This window comes from Nelumbo lutea, chromosome 3, assembly GCF_056320005.1.
Source record: "Nelumbo lutea isolate HS-2025 chromosome 3, American lotus-T2T, whole genome shotgun sequence".
Classification (NCBI taxonomy): domain Eukaryota; kingdom Viridiplantae; phylum Streptophyta; class Magnoliopsida; order Proteales; family Nelumbonaceae; genus Nelumbo; species Nelumbo lutea.
The window spans coordinates 22984358-22999898 of NC_142686.1; the positions used below are offsets into that span (position 1 = coordinate 22984358).

General features: G+C 36.0%; 1 protein-coding gene and 1 long non-coding RNA gene across 2 annotated transcripts; both read right to left on the minus strand.

Annotated features, from left to right (window-relative positions):
• LOC148863596 (uncharacterized) lies at positions 1–3942 on the minus strand. Its single transcript, XM_088978593.1, has 7 exons — positions 3607–3942; positions 3391–3472; positions 2580–3263; positions 2179–2467; positions 1919–1982; positions 892–1305; positions 1–795 (listed from the first exon to the last, which is right to left on the minus strand). Exons 6-7 carry the CDS (start codon positions 1246–1248, stop codon positions 154–156), a joined length of 999 nt encoding a protein of 332 aa, XP_088834719.1. The 5' UTR covers positions 1249–1305; positions 1919–1982; positions 2179–2467; positions 2580–3263; positions 3391–3472; positions 3607–3942; the 3' UTR covers positions 1–153.
• Positions 3943–10306: 6364 nt separating this feature from the next.
• Positions 10307–11912, minus strand: LOC148863597 (uncharacterized). The gene is made up of 2 exons (XR_016109194.1): positions 11160–11912; positions 10307–10783 (listed from the first exon to the last, which is right to left on the minus strand). It is a non-coding gene; the product is annotated as an uncharacterized LOC148863597 (long non-coding RNA).
• Between the last annotated feature and the right edge of the window lie 3629 nt (positions 11913–15541).

Below are 15541 nucleotides of genomic sequence, written 5' to 3' on the forward strand. Positions count from 1 at the left end.
TAATCATAATAAGATAACATAATGCCATAAACTATCTAAACTAAGTCCAACATAAGATAACATATAAGTATAGGGGCATAGTAAGATAACACCAACAAACTATCTAAGCCAAATAAACCACATATTATAAGAAATAAGCACAACACATAACACCTATTGGGCAGAAGTAGATCCATCAAAACTAGGATAAAGAAGATCAAGCACATATTCCCTCCTCATTGCAAGTGGAAGCTGAGAAAACACATTAAGCTTCGGTGGCTCAGTGGATAGAATGTTAGCTATTCTAAACACATCCTTACTAGTTAAGCCTTCAATTTTCATTAGCTCCTCCACAATGTTGTTGCTCCTATCAATCAGTTGTTGCTTTCGTTCATCCTCATGAGCCATCATAGTAGCCAGAGTCCTAAGTTGGGTGCCAATATCTTGCATAAGTGACTCAAATTTACCTATGGCAGTCAAAAACTGTGCCTCCAAATTAATTGGTTGCATTGCTCTTTGCTTCTTTGCTTCATTTCCTTTGAGTGTTTGTTGCTCTTTCTTCTTCTTCTTAGTACTTGTGCTTGCAGTGGTTGATTTGCTGACTAGTGTCACTAATTGGCCCTCCTCACCTAAATTATCCTCATCACTACTAAAATGTGCAACATCGTTTTCTGCCTCCTCCATTTCTATGTATTGCACATCATCTTCAAAAGTTTCAACTAATTGACCCATTGCCCTATCTTTGTCATAAATCTTACCAAGCTCCCAAAACCATTTGAATTTCATGCCATATAGACCATTTGCATCCTTGTGAGCCTAACATATTAAACAACACAAGCAACATTAAGAGCTAATGCAAACAAAAGACAAATTATATAATTATTAAGGATAAAGAAATAATGAACAATTTACCTTGCACCAACGATCATACCACTCCTTCTCACATCGAATCATCTTCTTCGTATCATCCCATTTACATCCATTTTCTTTTAACATCTGAACAATAGCAAAGTATTTTTGCTTAAGCCACTTAACCCTAGACTCAATGTGGGGACTCGCCTGTAGACTACAATTTGGAATCTTTGAATGAATCATATCCTGTAACTTCAACATATAACCACTTTTAAAGTTGCCATCGCATTTCCATTGAGGATTGGTACATAATTCCTGCAAGCTTTCGATCAATGCCTTATCCTCGTCATCAAGCCACTTACGCTTGTTCTTTCCTCTACCACGCTTAGATTGGGTATTCTCAACATTGGTAGACATCCCATCAACCAAAAGTAACAGTTCATAAACTTTAAAAGAAAAAAATGACAACAAAACCTGTAAACATGTAAAATTAAATAAAGAAATATAAAACTTATGAATATGTCAAATTGAATAAAGAAATATAAAATCAATGAAACATAATGCATACAATACATCCAAATAAAAAGGAAATAATCAAACAATTGAAAAATAATACACATCAACACCACAACTAGACACTAACTCTAGCTCTCTAGTTGGCAAACATTTTGTTGAGCTAAACTATCCATAAAGTTAGCTTATTATTCAATAGGGATAAATAACCGTGAGCTTGTTTATATATTCAATCCGTTCCGTTCCATCCTCCTTTCATATTTATTTGATGATGTTGACCGATATCTTCTAATTGTGAAATACATTAACATAGTGTAATGCTACATATTAAATTAAACAATCCACATCATGGCCATTTCACACATAATTCTGGTATTGTGAATTTGTCTTCGTTTTCTATTTGAAATTGGAAGACATGCTATTTTCTATGTAATAATATTGAACACCTTAGCACACAAGCAAACTCCCAATTCCAACATCCACCAATAAATCAATACAAAAACTGAAAATAAAAGTTCAAAAATAGAAGAAAAAAATGCATTAGAGAAGTCTGAGAAAAACGTTGGTGGATTACCTCGTCAAATAGAAGATAAGGCTGTTACCTCGCCGGAAATGGGCTTAGATTAGTTGCTGGAGAGCTGCAAGGTCACAGGTCACCTATGTCAATAAAAAAAAGTGAAAAAAAAAAAGGAAGAAAACGAGGTCCGACGAGGCGACGACACTCGACAGGGCTCAGCCGTTGGGGGAGGGGGCCAGCATAGAGAGACGAAAAGAAACACCTAAAAATGAGGAAAAAGAAAAACTAAACAACAGCATTGATCGGTGGTGACTTACCTCCCCGGAGTTTGCAAGGTTCAGCCGTTGGAAGAGGGGAAGCACCAACAGAGATGGAGGGAGGGAGGCTTGGCATCAAGTTAAAGAGGAATAGACTTTGGGGGGAGTCACTTGTCTTCTGCTAGAATGGGATTCTCATTCCTATGGGGAATCAGAATGGGCATTCCCTCAAGTGGGGGGAATGGCATTCCACTAGGAAAGGGAATCGGGTTCTGATTCTGTCCAACCAAAAGGCATGGGAAATTCTTATTCCGATTCCAAACCCCTATTCCCACGAACCAAATGGACCCTGAGATTTCAATATATCCAATTGTCTTTAGTGAACGATGCATGTTTTGTTAGGGTGCAAGGTTCAACCTGAACCAGACATGAAAATAGCGAGATAATGAGAAGAAGAGTACAATGAAAGGCATGCAGAGTTGCAGACTCATCTGAAAATGGCCAGATATGAACAAGAGTACACTGAAAGGTATGCAGCGTTGCAGACTCATCTGATTAGTGAGTTGATCGATCCCAGCAGGTCCTGAGTCAGTTACTCCACTATTTAAAGGGACTGAATAAAAAATGAGAGCAGTGGCCCTTCTTCACAACACCTTTTATCCATAACTTCTGGTCATGGTAACACAATGTTTGAAAAATTCGAGCTTATTCTTCTACATCTATATATGCTAAAATCAACGTTTACAATTCATACACGAAGAGGGCAAGCCCTCGTAATTCCCCTCACTCCCCTCCGGCTCTCTCAGCACGGAATACAGGTTATTGTATGATATATATGCAATTCCATTGAATTTGTCAAAGCGCCATTACAATTGGATAACGAATTCCAAATCTCTTTTCATATCAATAAACGTTCCTAAACACAAACTCCCAAGAGAAGATGGATCAGCTCATCTGCAACTATCCTGTGGTAACTACGGGCTTCTGATTGGTATCTTCATTGCTGTTGCCCAACTCTTGGATTTCCAGGATTTCGACTCTGCGGTTCGTCATCTTCCTTAACCTTATTGCCACGTCTTGTGGATTGAATCTTCCAAGCACGCTTACCTTGCACTGCTTCTTCTCTATCAGATGTGTCTCCAGCTCTTCAATCAGAATTCCAAACAAAACAAACAGAAAGTATTCATGTGAGACTCGACCAATAGTTTATCTGAAACAGAACCCATCTTTGGAGGCTTAAATTTAATCCTCCCTACTAAAAAGGCACCTCACCTTGCATATCGAGAAGGGCTCTCCTTACTTTCCTGTAGCAACCGTTGCAGTCCATATGGACCCTCATCACCATGCAGAAAAGCTGCAAAGTAGCAGAAAACATGAAACACCCATCACAGCATTAATCTGAGAGGAAAAAGAAATTGTCTAACTAGTTTTGATAGAATCATGCAAGTTACGAAAGGAACAAATGAAGGAAATGCAACCGGAACTTGCCCTTTGTGACATGAAGCTGACAAGAGGCTGAGTGGCGAGGCGGCTGATCTCGCCTGGACGCGGGTGCCGGGACGAGGACAGGTTGATTCGGTGATAGAAAAGACGATAGGAAAGGCACTAATAAAATTTGAAAGAAAAAAAAAAAGGCTAATGGGTTATTGACGTTTCTCTGTCAGGATTCTTCTCTTTTCTATATATTGCAGAATCTGATTCTGTTAAAGGGTGTGCGGAGGACGGCATTGCTAGCTATTTGGTCAATGTTAGTTTCTGGCCCATTTGATTTTTCTTGGAACTGCAAAGGGGAAAGCATCTCTTCCTTGTCTATACGTCGTTACTGTTCTAGGCGAAGGCAAGGCATGTGTGATATATCTCCCTTCGTACGAGATTAATTCTCTAATGATTCTACGCTAAAAAAATAAAAAAAAAGGGTATTCCTGCTTATTACTAATTTAGGGTCCGTTTGGCAAATCTTTTTGAGAATGTATTGTTTTAGGTCTTTTTATGCTTGAATAAAATTCAAAAGACGCAAGAAGTTTCATTTAGAGCTTCCCGAAATTAATTTAAAATAGGTTTTTAACATCTTTTGGGTGCCCCATCTTTTGGCGGCCAAACCTTCTGCGTGCCAAATTAAAATAGACTGATTTTCAGTCTTTCCAATTTATAAACAAACAAAAGACCGCATAAAAAAAACACCAAACAGGCCCTTATTCTCTGTGCCTGGAAAGAAAACCGTTTAGTCTGGAAAAGGTTTAACCCGACCAGACTCGGTTGTATATTACGGGTTGACATGCCATCCATGGAGAGAACATAGAAGAAATGCAAGTAGGTTAGGTTCAGAGGTTCTTGGTAGAATGACCGGACCTGGTCGACAAGAATTGGGTAAGAATGAGGCATGATTATTACCCGAACTCAGATCAATATTTTGGAAATCAAGATTGCAAAATCTAAGGGAATTGGTGGGCTGGGCAATATTTGTGGCCCCTTAATTATTCACGGACCCATCAATCACATCAAAAGGTACTAATTGGCCATGAAAAAAAGTATACTTGGGGATTTAGTTGAGTTGTGTTCAACGACTCAATTTACATATAATTTTGAAGATCACAATTTTCTTCTTTGGTTAGAGAGAAATTGCTTAATTTAACAGCTTATTCAACTAGAATATTTGCAAATAGGTCGAGGTCGGCCATAAATGATATAAAACATTTTTGCCCTGAAGCTTGGATATCAAAGCTAATTAAAGTCAAGGCTCCATTTGGAAAGAATGTAAATAGAGAGCAAATGCAAATAATAGAATACATTTTGGTCTATACAAATCTAAAGTTGATTTAGTTTTTCAGTGATAAATTTACTTTTTTTGTCAAGTGATTTTTAGTGGTAATGGATGCAAACACGAATCCAAGGCAGAAATATGCGTTTTTAACATTTGATCAACTTTGAGTTAAATGTATATCAACTTTTTTGATGTAAACTTTCCTCTCATTTTGGATGCAAACATGTATTGAAAATTGTATTTTCTATCATTGTCAATGCACAAATATATTCTTGCCAAACACTAGCAAAACTGAACTGGAGTGCATATATACACTGAACCTGCATTTGCATTCTTCCCAAACGGAGCCTGTGGACAACAAGATTTCACTAAAAATGAAATTATGAGCTTAAAAGTGTTTTGACTTTAGATTATTATGTTTTTAAAAATAATTCTTAGTCTCGTACCAAGCCTTAAAACACTTTTTGGCTCATTTTTACTTCTCACAGCTTAAAGCTCATAAGGCTGCATTTGATTGCGATGCAAACACAAATATGTACACTACATATTTACCATCTTCTAAGTTCATGAACTCAAAGTCATTTCACATCTTTAGACCGTTTTTGCACTCTTCTTATTTGTTTGGGATCGGGGCAAATGTGCATACAAATTTGGTGGTGTTTGATTGACATTGATGCAACAAGAGGAGATGAACAAAGAAATATGCCACCTGATCAACGACAGACGATGACCATGCCATGATCGGAGATGGGGGTGAAAAGTTACTATTGGGGGGCAGAATGTAGTGGTTGGAGATGGCGATGGCCATGCCATGGTCGGCGACCAATAGTTCTTCATTTCGTCACAAGAACGACACAAACATATAGCCTATTGACATCGTCAGCCAGAACTTTGTATCCAAAAAATGATACATTAATACAGTCTTGAAATGACACAAAGCTCTTTTTGAATCTTGTTTCGCCTTTGTGTGTTCTGTGCCATATTCATTGTTATATTATAGGTGATTAAATCATTTCTTATAACTTTCATCAAAGTTCTTTTTGAATCTTTGATTACTTTTTCAAATTATAAAATTATGATAAAAAATAGAAGTATCGACCTATTATCCAAGTGACATTGAAACATGGATCAGCAACTTGTCTTTCTGAATTTCCAATAGCAGATGTGAGTGTCACCTTCTTCTTTTAACACATCTACCCCCACTAGGTCAGTCCCCATTGTAAAAGGAAATTAAAGACAAGGACTTAGATACCAGCCCTATGGACCTGATCCAAAACACGCTCCAACGTGTTCTGTTGGTCCTTTATGGTTTTCCAAAGGATAGCAATCTAAAAGGCTAAAACGGTATATTTTAATGAGGAAAATTAAATTAGGTATTTCAATGTTGGACTACAAAGATGATCTACCATTCTTAGACTTTAACAAATCAACAAATCGTGTTGTCCATTAGGCGTTGTTTGTTTTCAATGTAATTTCATTTGTACCTGTGCAGAGAAGTATGGGACTGCAAATAAGTTGATTTTTAGTTTATTTTCGTTTTACATTTCACTTTATTTTATTTGATTGCAGTGTAAATGAAGTAAAATAAAATTTGAAGCAAATTAAAACGAAACTCAAAGCAGAAGTGAACCAGCATTAAATAATAAATACTATTCTGATTTTTAATTCCTTATATTTGCATCAGTGCAAATAAAAATGCATTATAAACAAATAGAACATTATGCTAGTAATTACAGTTTTCACAATATTGGATCAACAAGTATCATTATCAAACAATGTAGCAATTAGCTTGAGGTTATCGTTTGAGGCATGAAGTAGATAGCTCAATCATTGGATCCTGTAGATTATCCCCTCGAAAGAGGATGAATTGCAAAATGGCCAAAGAATTGGTGCTAAGGTAGGAAGAGTTGCAGCAGAAGAGAACTCAAACCGCTGTCTTAAATTAGCCAGTAGGTTCTTTTTGGTACTATAGTTGGTTAAAGTGGCAATGTTTGTACTTGATTTTGGCATTAGAACTTGGGAAAATAGGCAATTTTGCACACAAATTCAAGGTACAATTCTTTATTGTTGTTTCATGTACATCAACACCATTAGATAGACACCGTATGAGAAATTAGAAGTGGAAGAAACGTAAAAAAAAAAAAATGTTTCCTCCAAACAAAACGTGAAAAATGTATAAATCAATGTTTTAAAAATCAATCAGTAACCATAATTATTTTAGCCACCAGTTTTGGGTCAATGGTTTGACCATTTAGTTCAAATAGATAATTTATTACAATTTAAAAAATCAAAAATTATTGTCTAAATCAAACAGGTTAATGATTCAACCACCCAAATCAATGAATCACTAACCAAGTCAACATTTTTTTTTTTGGCATGGTTCCAGGGTGAAACAAAATAGATTGCCTCGTGGACAAGTTCAGAATTGAACGGTCTGAACATTCGGATCAACAACATACTACAAACATTTATATTTGATCTGCCCAACCAAACATGAAATAGATTTGTTGAATTCAAAATGCCTGCATGGCATTAATGAGAGGCTTGAGTAAAAACAACAACGGTACCACACAGCCTCTAATATAAATTGGCCCGTGTATGTGCAATATTAAGTGATTAAATTTTGTAATACCAACTAACTTTCTTCCATCATTTCATTACAAGTAAAAGTCTCCATAGTGAGCCCATTACAAGTAAATGTGAACTTCATGACAAGTTTGAGAAAGCTCGCATGATCACACAATCATTCAATTAATTTGGAAATGGTCTTAGACATTTGCTATTTTTCTTCTTTTCAGGAGAGAAAAGAAACCAGTTGGTGACTGAAGAAGCATCAGAGTGTGTAAATTGTTTGGTATAAGAGGTCTGTTAGACAAAGTAGACCTTATGAATTGGAGGGTGTATATTGATTAGAACTCATCCAAATACTATTTGGAAGCACGGGATGCATTTAGAAGTCAAGGCTCAGTTTGGAAAGAGTGCAAATACAAATATGCATGTACAGTGCAAAGCCTTGTATTTTATATTATTGCTAAACCTGCATTTGCATTCTATATATTTGTATTTGTACTCTTTTCAGACTGAGATGGTGTTTAATATATTGCGTTTGAAAACACACTACAACTCATTTGCATCATTCGGTTCAGTATGGTGTGGATCGAACCACAATATCTCGTGGAACAGTCTTCATTATCTTGCAAAATCTTGACAACGGGTAAGAATCGTGGATTGCTCCACACGATGGTAAAAAACTCTAAGAGCCATTGATCCCCTACTTCACATCATTATTTCATCCTAAGAAATATTATTGTTGTAGCTCATTTTTTTTTATAGGAAACTGTTGTAGTTCTTGCTCTCCCATCAGTCTGCCTTGCCGCTAGAAGAAGGTGTCCAACACCAATCAAAATTACCCCAGTTCATTGAACATCAGTTCATCAACTATTTGAATAGATGTTTATCTGGCTTTTTTTATCACAGATGTTTATTTGGGATTGAACCACTATTAACTTGTGTCAATACATTGAATGGTCGGTCCGTTCTGACAAAAAAGATAAAAAAATAAAAAGCGGTTAAAATTGTTGAACGATTTAAATAGTTCAACCGCCCAGGTTAGCGGTTTGCTGACCAAATTAATGTTTTTTGGCCAAAATTCGGTTTTGGCAAAAAATGGAACTGGTCACCTAACTAGTTCTCGATTTTTTCAGTATGACCGTTCGGTTTTAATAGAAAAAAAATGGTCAAAATTGTTGAACGGTTCGAGCAGGGTTCAAAGTGTCGACACATATTAGCCCGTATGTGTATTGATACGGGCATATCGGGTGTATTGATATTTTGAACCTTGATGGTTCAACTACTTGGGTCAGTGGTTTGCTGACCAAATCAATGTTTTTTTGGCCAAAATTCGGTTTTGTCAAAAACAGAACTGGTCACCTGATCGGTTCTCGACTTTTTTCAACCCGTTTTGACAGAAAAATAAAAAAATAAAAAACGGTCAAAACCGTTGAATGGTTCGAACCCTCGGTTCAACGATTTGCAGACCAAATCAACATTTTTTTTGGCCAAAATCCAATTTTGGCGAAAAACGAAACCAATCACCTAACCGGTTCCCGGTTTTTCTGATTCAATTTGATTTTGAAAACCATGGAAAAAGTAATAACATTTAACTGGATAAATGTATATTTTATTATTTATTATTTTATATAAATAAATACTAGTAATGTCAAATTGTCAATAACTTCATAAAACAATATTAGTAATATTATTAATAATATTTTTATTAATTAATAAGTGATGTAGCATAATCCGGCTACTCCCTGCTAGAGGTGAGATGGCTTCTAGTGACGACGAGGACGGGTTTCTGAAAGAGAGGAGCTCAGAGATCCCGGGGTGGCTCACCGGCGTGGATGCTCCAATGGTTAAATCAGTACACAGTGATAATGTAGAGATTGACAATGATAACAATGAGAGCTCAGAGAGTAGAGATTTCGCACAATCAATAATAGTAATTGAACGTACCTCTACCCCAGGTGAGTGCGAGGTCTTTTATACACTGGCTCAGGTGAGTAGATGGAATAGTCACTGAACCCCTGTTACGATGGGACATGTCGTGTGTTAGGTGGTTGAAGCGCTGCCAAACGGTAATATTGTCACTTCCCACCAGAACGAAGAGTTGGTGAACTAATGTTATCGTTATAAGTACGATCCAGTGGGGTTCAAGAAAAAAAGGGGGGGTGCATTCCTCGAGGTGACCATGCGGAGATCTGTACGGTAGATGGGCTATCTACGGGATATTCGACTGCTTGGTAGCGAGCTTTTCGAGCTCGCGCCTTGGCCTGCCTTTGTGAATGCTGAAGTGTTCTTAGGCTAAGGTGGTCCCAGTTCGGAGTACTAGCATACCCGAGCTTGCTTTATACCGAGCTAGCTTATGTCAGGTTGTCACTTGTGTTGAGTCACGTACACGTGTCGTCTGTCCATGAGGTCGGGCCAAATCACTCTTCATCAATAAGTTTTGAATATTTTTTTATTAATGTTATTAATCATTGTTAATTATTAGTAACTAGTAACAATATTATCAAATATTATTATTAATATCGTTAATTATTGTTAACATTATTTTATCAATCATTAATCATTAATATTATTTTTATTAATGATAATCATTTTTAATTATTATTATTACTAATTTTGATTAATATTAATATCATTATTTGTTATTAAATATTATTAATATTATTGTTAGTACTATTAATTATTATTAATATTATTTCTATTATTTATTAATTATTTTTATAATTTATTAATGTTTTATATATATATATATATATATATATATATATTAATAAAAAATAAAATATTATGTTTTAATGATTAACAACATAGATAATCTCACATGTTGTAGTTGAGATGCATAGAATCAAACACAAAATGTGGATAGAAATATGCCACACCTTGCAAAACACCCATTAAGGTGTGATATGGATATTTTTGTCCATGATGCAAAACAATTATCCTGTTGGGACACCAATACTCCTCACGGTGTTTCATGAGAAAACAATTTCTCATCTAATTTACAGAACACCAATACAAACATGTGGGCTATCTATCCTCTTCTGGTGGCCAATGCTCCTTACGGTGTTTGATGAGAAAACAGCTTTTTAACTCGCTCTTTTGCTCTCAACACTAATACAAACATGAACAACCAAACCCTGTTTCTATAAATGAACACACCGCGGGAGAGAGAGAGAGAGAATAAAAGCCATGGTCAAAGATTTAGCAACTAGTTTTTAGTAGCAGCAGTAGGCCTTAGGACTAAGATTCCACTTTCCACGCCTGGAGAGCAGCTCCTCGTTAGCCCAAGCAACTAGCTAATTCTGTTGTTCCGATTCTTTGCTCCACAAGGCCAATCTGCATAAAAGCGTCATAAATTCAAGAATCAATTGCACATTGTTTTAGCTCAGTCGATGTTGTTAAAAGGGTCAAGTCCCATTAGATGATTAGATTTAGGCGTCAAGTAATCCTGTCCTGTTTAACTAGCTTCATAATATTGATCTTTTTATCAGTAGTTTTCGTTAATTAAGGTCACATTTGGTCACACAGTGGAATGTTTCTGATGTTCCAACTTCCAATGAACAGAATGATTCTTTCTTTAACCTTTTTTTTAATAATGAAGTGGCTAATTGAATTTTCAGGAGAGGAAATGGACCAACTAGCAGGCTGGTGCCCACAACAGAGGAGTTCAATATAAAAGAACAAAGGAAACAGAGTCAGATTGATTACTTACTCCTCTCTTCCGATATTTGTCTGTTCATGAAAACCAAAAGACCAGTGCCCATATCAGAGGAGTTCAGACCCTTTCTCCATTCCCTATGGACGTACAATTCAATTATGTTAACGAACCCTACCTCCTTCCTGGAGTGAAGGAAAGGCTCCTTCCTAAATGGGTGAACTGACCAGCCAGCCACACCTCACATCTTTGAGAGGATCTTAGACTTCCAGCTATGAGATATGTCTGAATTGAAAGAAGAATACTACCAAAAATGAATTGCAAGAGGCTTAGTGGAGTCAGTAATGCTTGAGAGAGAGAGAGAGAGAGAGAGAGAGAGTGGCGTGCAGAATCAAACGCAGCAGCTCAGACCCAAACAATGCATTTTCATCCATTTTACACCATTGGCAACTTACAGCTCCTCCCATCTCATTCAACCTAAGTTGAGACACCATGGCTTCTCTTTCTATGGCTCTGCACTTCTGCCGTCTCTCATTTTGTTTACCACCGTCTCAGCTTCCTATGATCAACAACCCATGTGCATCTGCCTCTTGCTCAATGACAGTTCTACGATGAGCGCTTTTCCTCTGAAGAAGACGCTTGCACTGCAGATGCCCAAATCTCTGCAGCTTTGAAGTTAATCTCTACCTGCCCAGCTACCATTATTAGACAAGTACCATCACTCTTCATCCCAAGGCCTACCAATGCCCCAAAGTTTATTAAAAAAGTCCAGGGACCCACCACTTCAATGCATTCCACCAAGAAGATCAGTGTGGATTTTTATATTAGATCTGGCCTCCTAATATTTACCTTTTTCTTTTTATAAATGGTTCTGACATTACACTGTTGTATTTGCTGTCCAGGAGGGAGCCCATGAGCCAGAGCTACTTAATAGAGAACTGCTTATAAACGCGCTCTGTTTTAATGTTTTGTTATTCAAATTTCAATTTCTCCGATAATTGCTTTGCTTTGCCACCAAGGTCGGTCACCGAATTTGGGTATTGGCCGGAGCGCCGGTACAAAGTTGAAGGCCTGTAGAGGAGCTTCACTGGTGTTGGCTGCCAGAGATCCTCTGTTTATGAAAGTCTTCAGTTACTTCTAACAAGTGAGGAGTGATTGCAGACGTGTTGAAGCTTTCAATCACTTTCTCACTAAAATGGAATCAGTAGGTAGTGTGTTCATCATTTCATAGTTTGTGAATTGTGATTATTTTCATGTAACCAGCAGATGTTTGAAATATTAAAAGGTAAAAAAATTTCATATCATCATTGAGGTTGAGGTAGTGTGTCGTAGATTTTAATTAGTATATTACATAGTCATTATCAGATCAAGATATTGCACTAATTAAGATCTAGCCAACACGAATCTGACTCAACCTGACCATAATTAAATAAAATGGGGTTCTGAACATTACCCACCCCATCCCATAAATAGTATCTCTATACGCAGCAAATGCCCATTTAACCCAATTAAGTCTGACAATGTTGGGTTGGGTCAAAGGTTTACCGCTTAATCCAACTAAACCAATCCCCACCGACACCCCTTAACAATCATGTTCAAAATTGAAAGGGACCATTTTGCATTAAAAAAAAAAAAAGCGCCAAAAGCTAAAGTTTCTAACGGCTACTCCCCTCTAACAAAAGAGGAAGAAGCTGGACCAACTGGTCGAGTTCAGGTTGGACTTTACACAAATCCGACAAAACATGACCATACCCTGCTCTAAATTTGTCCGGTCCTATTAATAGAGCTGACGGATGAAGTTGTTGTATTGAGATTGTTGAGGCACAAAGGGGTCAAGGTGAAGTGAGATAAAAGATTGGAAAATATTTAACATCAATCACCTAAGAACTCCTTGTCCTTATATGTTACATGTATCCTAAATAAAAAATATTAATAAAATAGAGAATTATATATATAATTAAAGAGCACTTAGTTGATATCAAGGTTTAAAGTATTGACATGTATCAGTTCGTATTGATCGATGGCTTTTTAATACGTCCTTACAGGGGTTGTATCAGGTGACCATAGTTTAAAGAGTAATCGAGACTTAAACTAATTTCTTTGAACTGATTTTAAAAAATAAATAAATAAAACATAAAAAAAGTACTCAGACAGGCTGATACGCCCTGTGTCAATACTTTGAACCTTAGTTGATATTTCATGATCCAAATTCAAATGAATAAAATCTTATAATTAAGATAGTGCTTGGCATCGTAGCCATTTTTTCAACAAAAATGTTATGTTAGTGTCATATAGACATTTTAAGCAATCCTTTTTTTTTTTTTAATTTGGTTGACTGATTCAATATTAAGCAGTTGAAATTCTTTTACCTCAATTTCTGTAAAAAATCATTTTCAAAAAATAAGTGTAACTTTCTTGTTTAAGAGAGGTGTTTTGTCCTATGTGATACCTAATGATATTTTACATATCTTAAATCTAAATAAATGCAAATAAACAATTGCATGGTACAAATTGTTACTTCAAATTCAAACAACAGCTTAGATACCAAACCTGACCCACCATGCTTGGTTAATGATTCTGACTCTTTTGGATAATTGGTGAAGGGTCTAATTTTTACGAGCATGATTCGTGCCCTTTAAATTAGATCAAAGGGCAAATGCTAACATAAACAAACACCAATTAAAATTCGATTAGTTTGGTTTTGGAATATGAATGGAATGAAAAGGTAGGAGCAATCGATATTGTAACAAAATCTTTTGAAAAAGAAAACAATATCTATCTTTTCTTCTTCCCTAGCATGTCATATTGGGTAGGTCAATCGAGGGCTGTACTGTATCGCACTAGATGCGTTCCCCACCACCATTTAGATGCATGTATGCAGCCATATGGTACATTGGCCCATCCGTGAAGGTAGAATAAATATAGAGTGGAAGGGGGACCATTTCGCTTTTCCAACACTTACAGAACAGCTGTCAATCACTCAGGTCTGGTCCAGGTCAGGATAGACCCAGCCCTGAACTCATTAACATTCATATCGTTTTCCGGAGACCTTATAAAGTACAGATTAGGGCTGTTCATGGGTCGGGTTGGATCTATTTATTGTAGTTTTTTCAATTGATCTAATCTGATTGGGTTACTTGACATAGAAACTGAAACCGACTCAATATTAAGCAAAATCGACCTGATCGACTTGAATCAGATTAGGTCGGTTTCGGTTCTAAATTCATCCATGTGATAAAATCTTGCTAGTTTTAAAAACAGTCATAAATTAAACATCATTTCAGCCATCTCCTATGATAAAATTTAAATGAAAAATTAATCACAAAAGTTGTTCATTAATCACTATTCACTAATCCAGAATTTCTTGCAACCAATCAAAAACTAGGTGGCCTAATGGGCTTTGGAACTTTATGTTTGAACTAGAAACTAAATCGGTTCGATTTGGATCGGTTTTGGTTTGTTTTTTTTGTATGAAAACCAAAACTGAGCCGAATCATCGATTCCTAAATTTGCACAACCCAAAACCAACCTATACTGATAAAAACCCAACTGACTCAGGTTAGATCGGTTTGAATTGATCGGTTTGGTCAGATTGGGCATTCTTATGAAGAGCCCTAATACAGACTCAATAAGACTACCCCCGTTATTTAATTAATCAGGCTTATGAAGTCTGACCCAACAAGATCCGATAATGACTACCAAGCCTTACTCTATTCTCAAACTATTTAAAACATATTCTATAAAATGACAACTTTAAACATGCCCATATGAAATTATTATAAATATATAGATAGATAGATAATTAGTTTAATTTGATTTTGTTCAAGTGTTAATACTAAGGAAATGGGAAGAAGCAAAAGGGTAAAATCGTGCAAATACCCTTCGGATTTATAAAAACCAACCCTGCAGTTTACATTTTATTAAAATACCTTATATAATTTGCAACCAATTTGCTTAATCGAACTTTTATTAGTAACGTGAGTACGCGACCATATAAAAAGAGTGGGAAATGTTTAAGAGATTAGTCCGTGCTTTTTTATTGCAAAGATATCCCTAAAACTTGGTATCAAGCTTCTAGAAATAAATAAGGTTTGATTTTTAAATCTATCAATAAAAAAAATGTTTTACTTCAACAGAATAAAAAAAGAGGACAATGGCATCCAGGGTTTTTTGTCAACAATAATATGCCTTCCTCAAATAGATAACACATTTTATCAAAGAGACTTTTTACCTGCATTTTACTACAACAGAAAAGACATTTTTATTTTTGTTTTCTATAGGCTAAATTTGTTTGAAGCCAAGGGATATTAAAGTTAAAACTGTCATTTTTCACTTCCATATAATGGAAGATTGATTAAATCTATATTACCTATAAAAGAACGAATGCCCCTTTTTTTTCTGAAATTTTTAGTGAACATTCTCTACCTCTTATCTAAGCA